We start from the raw sequence: 16,877 nt of genomic DNA, 5'->3' as shown, positions 1-16,877 counted from the left end.
TAGCATCTGCTATATCAAAGCCGAACGGGATTCCCATTTTGCCAGGTAATAATTAGCTTATTAGACTGTTTGTATTGATGCAGTTTCTGTAGTACTTAGCTAATTTAATTGTAATCATTTGTTTCATTGTAGGAAAGTTTTACCTTGGTGGTGCCGGGTATCCGTGTCTCTCCCATTTTATAACTCCAATCCGAGGTATTGGTTACCATCTCAATCAGATTAGAGGGCGCAGACCTAGGAAAGCCGAGGAGTTGTATAATCAAAGGCATTCTTCAGCCAGGAATGTAATCGAGCGAACTTTTGGTGTCTTGAAGAAGCGATTCAGCATATTAAATTTAGCACCCATGTATTCATATTCCAAGCAGATCGACATAGTGTTGGCCTGTTGCTGCGTCCACAACCACATTAGGAGGGAGATGCCTGACGACTCCTACATTCAGGATGTTGACGATGAGCTGGCATCGCTTGTAGCTGAGGAGGAAGAGGAGGAAGAAGGACCTGTTCCTCCTCCTCCTATGACCAGGGCCGAGGATGTAAGGGAAGGTCGTAACATTCGAACCGCAATCATGAATCAAATGTGGAATGATTTCGAAGCACGTCGTCGTTAGGAAATGACATGGTAGCAATAGTTGTGCACCACCTGTGTTTGGATGTGGATTTCACAATTTCGATGTGTAGTTTGCTGGAACCGTAGCTTATATTCCTTGCTTTCTTGAGATTTATGTAATTTCTATGTTTGCATTAGTATTGGTTCATGGGTTAATGTTACTTCTATGTTTGCATTAGTACTGGTTATCTATACTTCTTTGCGTGAATATTTTTTATATGAATGCTTTTGGAAAGTTGCAGGCGAGATGGCAACAACTGCAGGTACTACGGAAAAGAAGGCGAATGTCGCGTGGAATGGAGCTATGGATGGGGTTCTTTTAGCAGCCCTTAAGAATCAGATAGCTGAAGGGCAAAAGACTAGTGCCGGGTTCAAGGAGTGCGCTTACAATGCTGTTGCGCATGAAGTGTCTGATGTCCTGAAGAAGACCTTGACTAAAGATAATGTCAAGAATCGGTTAAAGACACTCAAGACAACCTACAGGACTCTGAACTCCATTATTAATCTCAGTGGCTTTGGCTGGGATGAAACCTTGTGCAAGATATTGGTTGACGAAGAAGTTAAGAATGATTACTTGAAGGTAATAAATTTTTATCGTATATCACTGCGAGTCATTTATAAGTTACGTGTTTAAATCAACAACTGCAGGACAATGACAATTATTGTTTGCAGATGCATCCAGAAAACCAGAGGTTCTTTTCGAAACGATATCCACTCTACGAAGAGATGAAAGCTGTATGCAATTATGATTACGCACGTGGAGAGGAGGTGAGAGATAGGAGAGCGGTCCCCACTCAGGCGACGCAGGAAACACCGGCTGCTTCTTCATCGACCCTACCGGTTGGGGTCGATGAGATGGACGACAGCTTCCTCCGTACTCCGCCACGTGCTAGACCTTCTTCATCTACACCTGCCGTAGATGCATCCATGGGCTATAGTGACTCCTCTCCTATCAGGGGCCCAACTTCTGCTACTGGTGAGAAGAAGTCAAGGAAGCGTCCTAATGCTGCACTTCTATCGGAGTTGCAAGTTGTGTCTTCCAGCATTAATAGGGTTGCTGATGCCATAATTTCTACTGGTGAGGTGCACAGCCTCCCTGACTTGAAAGATGCTGTGCTGAACATTGGTGGTTTCCCCAGAGATGACCTCATTGATGCTTATGTGTACCTACACGAACGTCACAAGGAAGCTGAGGCATTCCTTTCTTTGGACAATATGGACCGCGTTTCGATGTTGGGGCGCATAATGCGGCGCTTGCCTATGCAGTTATGAGTTCCTTTTTTCGGTCGATGTTTTTTGGTGGTTGGGTCTTTTTGTTGAACCGTTTATATTTGAACTAACCATGTGATGGGTTTGATGGACTAACTTATGTATGGGTTTGATGGGTTTGTTGGTATGGATTTGATGGACTAAATTAGTATGGGTTTGATGGACTAAATTATGTATGGGTTTGTTGGTATGGGTTTGATGGACTAAATTAGTATGGGTTTGATGGACTAAATTATGTATGGGTTTGATTGCATCAATAGTTTTTGTATGTTATCTTATAAAGCTTCTAACTGAAAATGTTGTTTATCTATCATTTATTATTGCAACTATTATGTGTTGTTTATGTGGTACCAGGTAATGGCGAAGGATAAATTTTATGTCGTTTTCAAGGGACGGCAGGTGGGCATATTCGACAATTGGGCAGATTGTCACCTTCAAGTGAACAGGTATAGTGGAGCATCTTATCGCTCCTATGCCACAAGGAAGGAGGCAGAAGCAGCCTTAAATGCATATGATAAGCGCCATGAGGATTTGCAAGACAAGCGTGAAGAGGACATCCACAGTGTTCCTTGGTTTTTGGGGTTTGCCATTGGTGTGGGGTTAGTACCTATGATAGCAGTATTTTATACTTTTTTCCCACTTGTTTATGAGGTATGTTTACTCACATTATGGTTTTATATGCAGACTGGGCATTAAAATGGTTGCTGATGCAGGAAGTTCTACTAGTGAGGTACACAGCCTCCCTGGCCTCAAAGATGCAGTGCTGAACATTGATGGTTTCGTTAGAGGTGACCTTATTGATGCTTATGTGTACCTTCACGGGCATCACAAGGAAGCTAGGGCCTTCCTTTCTCTCGACGAGATGGACCGAGTGGAGATGTTGAGGCGCATTCTGCGCCGTATGCGTCATTTGGCTATGTGATGTTTATCTTTTTTTTTTTCAACCATTTATATATGAACTTTATTTTGGATGTATGAGTTAGGTGGAAATGTTATGATAATTTTGTTGTGTTGTGCATCTTTCACATCTATTTTTTCAAACCTTTTTCGGACTTTTTTTCTTTCTTGTGTTGTGCATCTTTCACATTGTTTAACTAGTAAACCTGAGTGTTCTAATATATTATGCAGATTGAGTTTCTCTGTATCTGAATTCTATTTGTGTCCTCTTTAAGCACAATGCATTATATGCATGAAATTCGACTCCTGAAAGCAACCTTAATGAAAAATATTCTTATTTTTGTGAAATCTGCCAGATGCTTTAGCTCCTCGGGTGAGGCGCCAACTGTAGATGAGTACCTGTGGCTGATGGGAAGAGCTTACTACAAGCCTGTCATTGAGTATTGTGGTGGCACTGAGATTGGTGGGGGATTTGTTACTGGGTCAATGTTGCAATCCCAATCATTGGCAGCATTCAGTACACCAGCTATGGGCTGCACGTTGTTGATCCTCGACAGTGATGGATATCCCCTTGAATGCTAATCATTATGATAAGTATTAAGGTTATTCTGATTATCAAACACACATAACTGCTCACTTGATTGACTTGTTCTGGCTGAGACTGCAGAACAATCACACCATTGTTCATACAGATACCATATTAGAAAAGAGTTTTTTGGAGTCGTATTTTTCCAAAGAATAAGGATGGGAAATAGTACAAGGACCACTTTTTCATTGTTTCAAGCCTTTTAGTAATGTGGCCCATTATGGATGAACCATACTTCCTCTTTTGATGATCCCAATTCTCCTTTCCATGTAGATTTCGTGCTGAATATGGACCGTGGGCTTTTATTTTCTTTATCTTCCATCTGCAGTCACCAATCAGATGGCTAGAATCATTTGAGGAAAAGATTATGGGCATGGGCTATTCACGATGAGGCCCAGCAAATGAATGGTTCCTTTTTCTTTGGAAAAATATGACTGGAAGCCATAAAATTCTATTGACATATATATCACTGTTACAGTTGATTCCTTGTGAAAACTGTGGTTAAGTCAAAATGTGCTTAGTAGTACACCGATATGGGCAAATGCATGCCTCTTTATTCTTTTCTTTTGCTAGCTTGACACCAACCAATCTTATACTACATGACACTAATTCCATCATTGTTTCTCTTGCATTGAGTTTAACGTTCAGAATCAGATTATTACTGTTTGTTGTGTGCCTAGCACATGGTGAAGCAATTGTTAGTAAGTTGATATAGACATTCACTTTGATTTTTCTGCAGTTGCTGGAATGGGCATTTGATTGGAAATACATGGTCAGGGGTTTAGTTCTTGATAAAAAGAGAGGCAACATCTTAAAGGTTAGTTTTTCGCATTTGTAACATGCTTATGTTTGGTTACACTGTGCTAGTTTAAGGAACAATTGTACTTGGTAAAAATTTCCTTTAAATTCTTTGTCTTTTCCCAATAAAGACTGAGGATACACCAGTTTGTACCTGGCATTACTAGTTAATTGTTTGTGTTGTCAAGATGTCATTACAGTTCTAATTGGTGGTTGAAGCAAAAAAGAGTTGTTAGAAGGCTAACTTCCTCATTTTTTTTGCAGACCGACAAGGCATCGATGGTTGATGAGATCATAGAATATGTCAAATTTCTGCAGCGTCAAGTCAAGGTAGACATCCATTTTTACTGTGACAAGATAACTCAAGCTTTATGACCTCATTGATTGGCCTGATCTTTGGTACCTGACCTGTAGGTTCTAAGCATGAGCAAGCTAGGTGCTGCAGGAGCTGTTGCTCCCCTTATCACAGATGTTCAAACCGAGGTGAGTACATCCCTTTTCCTTTCCATTTTCTTGTACATATGTCCGGGATTCATTCTGTTTTATAAGCAACAAATATGCATATGAGCTGGCTGTTCTCATTCTAGGTGGTTTTTTTTTTTTGGGAGAAATTGTTTTAGTTCGAACCTAATTTAGTAATAATCAAAACTTCTCTCCATGCATTTGAGAACAAGAGGAGAACTTGGTTTTGAACTGGCCCTAACCTCAGCCCATCTATCTCTCAACTCCCTTTGTTTCTCACCATCTCTCTTAACTCCCTATCTCTCAACTTCTTCTCTGTCTCACTCTCTATCTACCCCTCTCATTGTCTCACTCTCTCACTCTCCCACTCCCTCTACATCCCTCTATGTCATCCTCTTAATTCCTCTCTTTCTGTGTCTCTCTCGCTCTCGAACCCTCTCTGTTATTTCATTTTCTCTACCACTCTATCTCTCTCTCCCTCTATCTCTTTCTCATCTCTCAAGCTCTTATCTCTCCATCCCTCAAGTTCTCTATCTCTCTCTCTCCAACACTCTCACCCTATCTATCTCTCTCACTCTCTCTCGTTCGCTATTCATCTCTCTCTTTCTCTCCACAGTGAGAACAATAAAAGGAAAAAACAAAGAAGAAAGAGAAAGAAAGGAAGACGGATCGTACGTCGGCGGGGTTTTTCGGACTCTGCGGCTTGTGGATTCGGCGAGGAACTCTATCACAGGTCGGTACCATATTCTTGGATTTTTCCCGAATCATCTGGTATTTTTTTTACTTATTTTGCATGGTTTTTAGCATTTAAATGATTTTAATTGAATATTAAATGTGTGTGCTTAAAATCATGATCTGCATGAGTGTTTCAATTCCGTTTTGTCTCGAAATTTAATACAATGATCCACTTAAATAGACTAAACTAACTATCGGATCGGATCGGATAGTTAGTTAGTTTGGCCGAACCAATATAAATCCTTGTGTCGCTGGCGTTGGTATTTCTCGATTTCTCACTCCCTCTCTCACTCTCTTATTTGTGCTTGTCTTATTATTTAGAATTGAGTGAGTTTCCATTGCCATCCAACGTGGATATCTTTACATTGCTAATTAGCCCACTAAATCTCCTAATTAAGTTGGTTGTTTAAACAAGGGTTTTTAAGCTTATATACATTTGTGAAAATTGGTTAAGCTTAACTAATTCAAATTAATTAACCAAGGGATAAAATTAGAGTGAAAGTAGTAAAAGTTTTCAAAAGGCAAAAGTTTTATAAACATCTTATTCACCCCCCTCTAGGTTGTCAAACCAAGTCTCTACTTGGATTTCAGATGCGTACATGTTATTTATAAAAGATCTCTACTTGGATTTCAAATAGTCTTGGAGCTCCGAGAAATGATCCAAGTTCTAAAATTAAAAGCTCTGTTTGAATTCTCGGAACTCCGAGAAATATTTTTGTTCAAAAAAATATAGCCGTTGTGGTCTAACGACTAGTTGACTATTTGACCCAGTTTTGACTGTTTTTGCCCCCTAAACGATCACATAGAGTTGGGACACCATATATACCCATCTAATGGGTCTAAAACATGAGAGGGACATTGTCAAACTCTAATAAACCCTAGAAATCCATTTGTGAATCATTTTTGGGTTAATCTCTCACCAATCCTTCATTGTGCCTTGACTTTGGAAAAATCCACTTGAGATTGGTTTGGTTTAAACTTGTTTATCTTTGAGAGCATCCTTTGAGCTACAACTTGTAATCAAGCCTAGTAAGAGGCTAATACTTCTTCTTCTTTATTCGATCGGTGGTAAGGGCATCCGTTATTTTTAATTCCCTTGGGTGAAGCGCTTAGAACTCGGCGGAGAAGGAGAGTCATTGTAAAGGTGGAAGGGCATCCTCACTTAATTCTCCTGGAGTATAAAACCTTAGAGCCGGGCGTCGTGGAGGTCTCAATAGTGGGAATCCTCAAGTGCGACCTTGGGTAGAGTGGAGTAGGCCTTTGGCCGAACCAGTATAAATCCTTGTGTCGCTTGCGTTGGTATTTCTCGATTTCTCACTCCCTCTCTCACTCTCTTATTTGTGCTTGTCTTATTATTTAGAATTGAGTGAGTTAGCATTGCCATCCAACGTGAATATCTTTACATTGCTAATTAGCCCACTAAATCTCCTAATTAAGTTGGTTGTTTAAACAAGGGTTTTTAAGCTTATATACATTTGTGAAAATTGGTTAAGCTTAACTAATTCAACTTAATTAACCAAGGGATTAAACTAGGGTGAAATTAGTAAAAGTTTTCAAAAGACAAAAGTTTTATAAACATCTTATTCACCTCCCCTCTAGGTTGTCAAACCAAGTCTCTACTTGGATTTCAGATGCGTACATGTTATTTATAAAAGATCTCTACTTGGATTTCAAACAGTCTCGGAACTCCGAGAATTATTCTCGGAGCTCCGAGCTCGGAACTCCGAGAACATTCTCGGAGCTCCGAGAAATTATCCAGGTTCTAAAATTAAAAGCTCTGTTTGAATTCTCGGAGCTCCGAGAATTTGCTCGGAACTCCGAGAAATTTCTCAAAACTCCGAGAAATATTTTTGTTCAAAAAAATATAGCCGTTGTGGTCCAACGGCTAGTTGACTATTTGACCCAGTTTTGACTGTTTTGCCCCCCAAACGGTCACATGGAGTTGGGACACCATATATACTCATCTAATGGGTCTAAACAATGATAGGAACATTGTCCAACTCTAATAAACCCTAGAAATCCATTTGTGAATCGTTTTTGGGTTAATCTCTCACCAATCCTTCATTGTGCCTTGACTTTAGAAAAATCCACTTGAGATTGCTTAAGTTTAAACTTGTTTATCTTTGAGAGCATCCTTGGAGCTACAACTTGTAATCAAGCCTAGTAAGAGGCTAATACTTCTTCTTCATTATTCGATCGGTGGTAAAGGCATCCTTAATTTTTAATTCCCTTGAGTGAAGCGCTTAGAACTCGGCGGAGAAGGAGAGTCATTGTAAAGGTGGAAGGGCATCCTCATTTAATTCTCTTGGAGTGTAAATGCTTTGGAGCCGGGAGTCGTGGAGGTCTCAATAGTGGGAATCCTCAAGTGCGACCTTGAGTTGAGTGGAGTAGGCCTTTAGGCGAACCACTATAAATCCTTGTGTCGCTTGCGTTGGTATTTCTCGATTTCTCACTCCCTCTCTCACTCTCTTATTTGTGCTTGTCTTATTATTTAGAATTGAGTGAGTTAGCATTGCCATCCAACGTGAATATCTTTACATTGCTAATTAGCCCACTAAATCTCCTAATTAAGTTGGTTGTTTAAACAAGGGTTTTTAAGCTTATATACATTTGTGAAAATTGGTTAAGCTTAACTAATTCAACTTAATTAACCAAGGGATAAAACTATGGTGAAATTAGTAAAAGTTTTAAAAAGGCAAAAGTTTTATAAACATCCTATTCACCCCCCCTCTAGGTTGTCAAACCAAGGCTCTACTTCGATTTCAGATGCGTACATGTTATTTATAAAAGATCTCTACTTGGATTTCAAACAGTCTCGGAACTTCGAGAATTATTCTCGGAGCTCCGAGCTCGGAACTCCGAGAACATTCTCGGAGCTCCGAGAAATGATCCAGGTTCTAAAATTAAAAGCTCTGTTTGAATTCTCGGAACTCCGAGAATTTGCTCGGAACTCCGAGAAATATTTTTGTTCAAAAAAATATAGCCGTTGTGGTCCAACGGCTAGTTGACTATTTGACCCAGTTTTGACTGTTTTGCCCCCCAAACGGTCACATGGAGTTGGGACACTATATATACCCATCTAATGGGTCTAAAACATGAGAGGAACATTGTCCAACTCTAATAAACCCTAGAAATCCATTTGTGAATCGTTTTTGGGTTAATCTCTCACCAATCCTTCATTGTGCCTTGACTTTGGAAAAATCCACTTGAGATTGGTTAGGTTTAAACTTGTTTATCTTTGAGAGCATCCAAGGAGCTACAACTTGTAATCAAGCCTAGTAAGAGGCTAATACTTCTTCTTCTTTATTCGATCGGTGGTAAGGGCATCCGTTATTTTTAATTCCCTTGGGTGAAGCGCTTAGAACTCGGCGGAGAAGGAGAGTCATTGTAAAGGTGGAAGGGCATCCTCATTTAATTCTCTTGGAGTGTAAAAGCCTTGGAGCCGGGCGTCGTGGAGGTCTCAATAGTGGGAATCCTCAAGTGCGACCTTGAGTAGAGTGGAGTAGGCCTTTGGCCGAACCACTATAAATCATTGTGTCGCTTGCGTTGGTATTTCACGATTTCTCACTCCCTCTCTCACTCTCTTATTTGTGCTTGTCTTATTATTTAGAATTGAGTGAGTTAGCATTGCCATCCAACGTGAATATCTTTACATTGCTAATTAGCCCACTAAATCTCCTAATTAAGTTGGTTGTTTAAACAAGGGTTTTTAAGCTTATATACATTTGTGAAAATTGGTTAAGCTTAACTAATTCAACTTAATTAACCAAGGGATTAAACTAGGGTGAAATTAGTAAAAGTTTTCAAAAGACAAAAGTTTTATAAACATCTTATTCACCTCCCCTCTAGGTTGTCAAACCAAGTCTCTACTTGGATTTCAGATGCGTACATGTTATTTATAAAAGATCTCTACTTGGATTTCAAACAGTCTCGGAACTCCGAGAATTATTCTCGGAGCTCCGAGCTCGGAACTCGGAGAACATTCTCGGAGCTCCGAGAAATGATCCAGGATCTAAAATTAAAAGCTCTGTTTGAATTCTTGGAACTCCGAGATTTTGCTCGGAACTCCGAGAAATGTTTTTGTTCAAAAAAATATAGCCGTTGTGGTCCAACGGCTAGTTGACTATTTGACCCAGTTTTGACTGTTTTACCCCCTAAACGGTCACATGGAGTTGGGACACCATATATACCCATCTAATGGGTCTAAAACATGAGAGGAACATTGTCCAACTCTAATAAACTCTAGAAATCCATTTGTGAATCATTTTTGAGTTAATCTCTCACCAATCCTTCATTGTACCTTGACTTTGGAAAAATCCGCTTGAGATTGGTTAGGTTTAAACTATTTTATCTTTGAGAGCATACTTGGAGCTACAAGTTGTAATCAAGCATAGTAAGAGGCTAATATTTCTTCTTCTTTATTCGATCGGTGGTAAGGGCATCCGTTATTTTTAATTCCCTTGGATGAAGCGCTTAGAACTCGGCGGAGAAGGAAAGTCATTGTAAAGGTGGAAGGGCATCCTCATTTAATTCTCGTGGAGTGTAAAAGCCTTGGGGCCGGGCTCGTAGAGGTCTCAATAGTGGGAATCCTCAAGTGCGACCTTGAGTAGAGTGGAGTAGGCCTTTGGCCGAACCACTATAAATCCTTGTGTCGCTTGCGTTGGTATTTCTCGATTTCTCACTCCCTCTCTCACTCTCTTATTTGTGCTTGTCTGATTATTTAGAATTGAGTGAGTTAGCATTGCCATCCAACGTGAATATCTTTACATTGCTAATTAGCCCACTAAATCTCCTAATTAAGTTGGTTGTTTAAACAAGGGTTTTTAAGCTTATATACATTTGTGAAAATTGGTTAAGCTTAACTAATTCAACTTAATTAACCAAGGGATAAAACTAGGGTGAAATTAGTAAAAGTTTTCAAAAGGCAAAAGTTTTATAAACATCCTATTCACCCCCCCTCTAGGTTGCCAAACCAAGTCTCTACTTGGATTTCAGAAGCATACATGTTATTTATAAAAGATCTCTAATCTAGCTAATACTTATCAAGAAGACTCCTACTTATCCTAAACAACTAGAAAACAAATCTAAAAATAACAGAAATCTAAACTGATTTGTTTCAGCCAAGTGGGACCCATTTAGTAACGTAACATTCCACCCCCCTTGGAATCAACCTTGTCCCCAAGGTTGGATTATTGGAGAGGACAATTTATTCCACCAGGATCCCAAATCCTATTGGGTATAGGTGATATTAGCCTTTCATGTTCTTCAAGAATAGAGACCGTGATCATTCAAACCCCGCCTTCAAAATCCGATGTGATCCAAGTTGTAAAGAAATGTGATTTTTCATGGCGTTGCATCAAACTGATAGAACAATCTAATAGTTGAATAAAATCAATTTGCTCTTTGGTAATGTATTCAACTAACTCAGCCTTGTCGCCATCAATTCTTACAGCTTACTTGACGAAAACTTCATTCCGCTTTTCTTCAGCATTGCGCAATTCCTCGATCATTATACTGATTTCGTCCAAACCTTCTGCAAATCGTCATTGCTCTTCTATCCTGTTTGAAAAAGATGCTTTGAGATTCTGAAAATCTTCATGCACGGAATCCAAAATCTCGCGGAATGTAGTCATGGTGTAGGACCGACTGCTTTGATACCACTTGTTACGTGCCTAATCGGCCGTAACACAAATAAACAAAATAAAAAGGAAGAATAGGAAAGAGGATGGTTGATTCGAGGCAACCCGGACCTCCTAACGGCTCAGTTCGAGAGGAGCCATTACTCTCCTAGAAACATAGTTTCTATTTGCTGTAAATTCTCTTCTTCTTTATTAATGATAAAGATGCCAATTAAATACATCGCCTTCACCCACGTTTTCCATATACGTGGGAATATTTGCATAACTAAAAGATAAGAAGCAGTGAGAGAAATAAGGAACTAACAGATAAATAAAATAATTAGAATCCTAAAAATTAGGGATTTATTTGTGCAGGCATCAATTTCCAACCGCATCATTCACATCCCTAAGCACAGCTAGGCCCAAGGCAAACAGCAAACTAGCCATGCCAAAACAAAGTTTGGGTTATGATCCTAAGTGGACCAAGTGGCAATACTCAGCCTCCTTTCTTCTTCCTTCAACAATCAGCATTTTCTCTAAAGGGTTTTGATCTTCAAATCAATAATTGCAATCTGCCTTTCCATTTTATTTATATTCTGATTTCCATCAGTACCAAAAATCGATTTACCTAATTGAAGATTATTTCATCATATATAATTTCTTCAACAAATGAATTATATTTTCCACTAGGTGTCGAAGCCTTCAACACAATGGCTATTTTCTTCAACGCATTTCACATGGCTTACTAACAAAACTCCCAATATCAACCACCGACATTCCTGAGTTGACACAATTCTACTATGGAAGTACTCATCTGAGTCTGTGTTCAGAACTACTGAGTCAATGAAAAACTCCTTTGACTTGCTCGAATTAATGAAATTGTCTACATCAATCGATGACTAACGCGAGTCAACTCGGTTCAACTTGTCTAAGTTATCGTCCGAGTCACAGGAGAAAGACTTATCATCTCTACGGGATTAGATCCCAAGTTATTGTAAAGCAAAAAAAATGATGAGATTATGGAAGTCAATATTATCGTATTTATTGCTATTGCGCTATACATTCTAGTTCCTACTGCTTTTTTACTTATCATCTATGTAAAAAAAACAGTCAAATTGATTAATTTGAATGAAACTTGATTGATTAGTTCTTATCAATGATTCAATAAATGAAAGAGATTCATGTTCCAAGTTTTCAATGAAATTAGTGGATTGGAATCAGTATTATAATAGATAATATGGTAGAAAGATTCTTATCTTTTCTCCAGCTATTGGGGATCCCATTTCCAAACCAACTCAAGATATGCTCATTGGGCTCTATGTATTAACTATCGGAAATCATCGAGGTATTTGAGCAAATACGTATAATCCATGGAATCACAGAAACTATCAAAATGAAACAGTTAAAGAGTATAATAATAACTATAAGTATACGAAACAGAAATAACCCTATTTTTGTAGTTCCTATGATACACTTGGAGCTTATTGTCAGAAACTAATCAATTTAGATAGTTCTTGGCTCCAGTGGCAACTAGATCAACATGTCATTGCCCCAAGAGAAGTTCCCATCGAAGTTCAATATGAATCTTTGGGTACCTATCATGAGATTTATGGCCACTATCTACTAGTATGAAGTGTAAAGAAAGAAATCCTTTGTATATACATTCAAACCATTATTGATCATATTTCTTTTTATCGAGAAATAGAAGAAGCCATACATGGGTTTTGCCGAGTGTACTCATAAGGTACCTAAGTTAAGTAATTATTTGATACCTTGGGAATTTAGGTCTCTATGGTTCGACTGATATCCTAATTCCCAAATTTATATTTGAATAAAGATCGAGGAAAGGAAGTCTTCGAATCACTGACTCAAACCTATTGTCGGATCCTACCCAACAAAATATGGAGGTACTATGGTAGAACGGGTCAATCTGGTCTTTCACAATAAAGTTATTTGTTTATTGTCAGATACACAATTAACATAGTTACCTCGACAGCAACAGAGTACTTTCCGTATTGAATTAATCTTTTTTTATTCATTTTTTATGAATATTAACAATATTCATTTTCAATAATATGATTTTCAATTCCTACTACTGAAAATGAAAATACTCTTTCATTTATTTTTTTATAGGAAACCCAAAACGTTGCTTTCTACCAAATCGTTTAAGTTTTACCATAACATTCCTCTAATTTTGAACCAGTGTGGAATTGATTCAATATGGAATCAAGAATAGTCATTGACTCAATCGGTACATAGCAGTCCATACCAATTCGTTATGTGTGGATGATGAGATTCCACTGATACAAAGCCTATTCCAATAGAGTTATTGAACGTTCCCATTTGTGTGCATCCGCAGGAGTTGAACCAGAGAGGGAAAATGAATAAATCCACGCCATTTCCGAAATCCATAGTCAATCCTATTTCCGATAGGAGCAGTTGACAATTGAATCCAGTTTTTCCATTATTTTACTATACATAGTCTAAGGTCATGGGACATTACCTTAGACTACTTGGGAATGTTTGTGAGTTGGAAAGAAACCCTATATTATTTTGAAAGGAAAATCAATGGACTGGGAGGTCTCTCCTTGATTGGGTTTAACATTAATGGAAACATGCCCTTTCCATTGCTTGTGTTTTCCTTGATTAGGACTAACTCAATTGTACTAAGAGAGAGTTAGAGAGAGGTAGAGAAGGAGACCTACTAGTCCATTAATGGAATAATGGCTTTTACAATTTTACATAGTTCATTCCAGCTCTCCCATACTTCACAATTTTATCAAGACAGATGCACACTCCTTCACTTCACACCATATTGATGTCATTGTATTCAGAAACTCTTATCTGAAATTGGTTGTGTATGAACAAGACTTAGTTTGAGCAGCACATCTCACAAACTGGTTGGTTTTTGTAGATGTTACAGTAACAACAAGCCAAGTCACAGTCATTGTTGCAACCTACACATCAAAAACAAGTACATAGTTACAAAGTTCTTCAAGTAATTGAAAATTTCTTGAAAAGATCCCGAATGTATGATACCCCATTTTAAGCTTTAAAAACCTCTAATATTTTAAAGTTTCCATTTGAATTAAATGCAAATTTTCCCAAATTAAATCTAAATTTTCTGAAAAAAAAAATGCAATTTTGATGAATGATTATCAATTTTTTGAAATTTATTTGTAAATCACATGAAAAATTCAAAATTATTGGGAAAGAGATTGTAGTGAAAACCAAACTCACATCCTAATCTAGCAAACAAGTGCAATTAACCATCCTTCCATAATTAATTGTTTTATTTGGGAAAATAAGTAGATATACAATAGATCTACATGTTGTAAATTGAAAAACACATGCATTTTTTCCAACTTTTTCATACAAACATGTCCCAAGTTTTTCAACATTTGCTTTGCCAAATTATTCTCATCCAAACCTTGTAACTATGAACAAGAAAGTCCATAAACCGATTCAAGGAATTTAGGTTAGGGATTAATATGGTATATATATTTGAAGTATACACTGAATATCAATGTATAGACCATCTCTACCGTCCTTTGTTGCGTAATGACCATCAATCCAAATCTTCCAAGTAATCGGCAAAGCTTCGAAATTGCATCAATCAGATGTTCCTAACCGTCGAATCGACACCCATAACCTCTTTTGACCGTTCAATTAAAAGTAGGCCCTCAATTTCACAGTTAATAGCATCTCAACCATGCAATTTTTAGCCTTGGACGGTAGAGATGATTTATACACCAGTGATTGGTATATACAGGATCAAAAGGATCTTTGATTTGAAGAAGGAAAAAAATAATCAAGCAAACTATTTAAGGGAAACCATCTTCTGAAAATAGGAAGGAAAATATAGTAGTTGACTCACCTCTTATGATTATGTTTTGTGAGGGAGGAAGATCCTTTGGATTGACAAGAAAAGGAATACGAGGGGTGGCTGAGGCCATGAAAACCATGAAAGCCAACACAAAAGCAAAAACATATGGTTTCATTATGGCCTAACAAAAGAATTGCAAGTTGTGTTTGGTGTAAATCCTCCCTTTAGACCCATTTATTTATGAGGTCTTTTTTACAGTTTGGATTTAGGAACAAGGATCAACCTTCCAACATAAAATAACATTCTCTACGTCGCTATAATAATAATTTGTAAAAAGCAGGCTGCATTGTACCTGTTAACAATTTCAAATGAGATTTAAGGGTGCGTTTGGATTGCAGGAATCGGAGGCTGGAATCGGCATTCTATTTTGATTCCTCCTGCTTTCGCAGTTTGATTCAAATAATTGAACAGAATAGTCGGGCAAAATCGAAACCGGGACAATAGGAACCGGAATCCGATTCATGATTCTGACAATCTAAGCGTACCCTAAATTGGCAGAATCAGATGTTGGAATCGGCATCTTATTCCAATTCTGCCTGATTCCAAAGCTTGCGAGCGTGGGGGGAGGGGTGACAATCTGAAGTACCATAATATTATTTTGGGAGATGATTTTTTCGGCCCCCTGAAGGATATCACACACACCTTTAATGTGAATTGTGGGCAGACTCATAACGCTTTTTGACGTCAAATCACGTCAAAAGTGGGGTGTATTATCCTGCAGAGGGCGAAAAAATCACCATGCATTATTTTTCACTGTTTTTTTGGGATCTCTTGCCCTCTCTATTTGTGTCACATCCAGCCTCTCCTCACTAGGACTGTCAATCGGGATGGGCAAGCTCGTAGCCCGCCCGTTCGGCCCGCTAAAAGTCCGCCCATAATTAAAATGAGAACAAGCCAAACCAAGTTTGGTCAAAAGTTGAAGCCCGAACTCTAATTTGGGCTGAGCTTGATCAAGGGTCGTCCAGCCCGTTATAGGCCCGGGGCAGATAATATATTTACTATATAATTTTTTCAGGATTTTTTAAATGATGATTGGTTCAACATCCATTACCAGTATGGTTGTATACCTCATTCTCTGTTACTCTTTATGATATTAAATGGTTTTCTAGTTCAACACTTAAACAGGAGTACGTTCAACAGGTTTTTTGTTTATGAAATGTTCAACAGGTTTTTGGTTGTTAACTTGTCTTTGAGCTGGTACCTGGTCTCCTTACTCTGTGCTTGCCTTATAATCTTTTCTCGTGCAGAAAATAAGAGGTGATGGACAAGCCCGAACTCGGCTCAAAGCCCGTTGTGGAGTTTGGGCTGAGTTTGGGTAAGCGAATTTTCTAATTTAGTCAAGCCCGAACTCGGCTCGTAGCTGTAGTATAGACATGGGCTGAGCTTGAGCACCTCAGGCCCGCCCATGCTCGGCCCGATTGACAGTCCTACTCCTCACCACCTCTTTTACAATCGGGCCCATGAGTATTCCATGGAATAATTTTTCATGGTTGCCAAACATGCCATACGCATGAATAACTATAATAAGTTTAAAATTATCATCTGCTATCTAATAATGATTTGATGACTATGTTCCACAATTTATTTAGGGAAATGTTTTGATGAGGGCACTCCTCACTTTATTAAAAGTACGGTATGGCCCGCACCATAGGATGATCCAAACCGTCCATTAGATGAGCCACAGACTAAATAGGTTGTACCCAAAAAATTATTTCCGTAGGTTGATCCTAACCCTCCGATCTATAGATGGTTAGGATCAACCCTCTAACATTAAGATCGGAGGGTTAGGATCAATTTATGGAAATGAATTTTGGGGCACAACCTATTGAGGTTGTGGCCCATCTCATGGATGGTTTGGATCATCCTATGGTGCGGGCCATACAGTACTTTTAATAAAGTGAGGAGTGCCCTCATCAAAATACAGTAGTGCTGATAACATTTCCCTTTATTTATGTCTATTCATGATGGGTATTTTTGTAACATTCAAAAACCCTACTCAAAACGACAAAATATTTCATT

At 38.4% G+C, this 16,877-nt stretch overlaps 1 protein-coding gene across 1 annotated transcript; it reads left to right on the top strand.

Moving 5' to 3' along the window:
* The first annotated feature begins 344 nt into the window (after positions 1–344).
* On the top strand, positions 345–13,208 carry LOC143861531 (uncharacterized). The gene is made up of 11 exons (XM_077372446.1): positions 345–543; positions 787–1,187; positions 1,280–1,801; positions 2,231–2,475; positions 2,561–2,794; positions 3,130–3,312; positions 3,933–4,056; positions 4,099–4,176; positions 4,422–4,487; positions 4,572–4,640; positions 13,176–13,208. Exons 1-11 carry the CDS (start codon positions 345–347, stop codon positions 13,206–13,208), a joined length of 2,154 nt encoding a protein of 717 aa, XP_077228561.1.
* Positions 13,209–16,877: the final 3,669 nt, after the last annotated feature.

The sequence above is a fragment of the Tasmannia lanceolata genome, unplaced genomic scaffold (assembly GCF_043159265.1).
Source record: "Tasmannia lanceolata isolate RefF3 unplaced genomic scaffold, GAP_Taslan_0.1 ptg000037l, whole genome shotgun sequence".
Taxonomy (NCBI): domain Eukaryota; kingdom Viridiplantae; phylum Streptophyta; class Magnoliopsida; order Canellales; family Winteraceae; genus Tasmannia; species Tasmannia lanceolata.
This window is presented reverse-complemented; position numbering and strand designations above follow the sequence as displayed.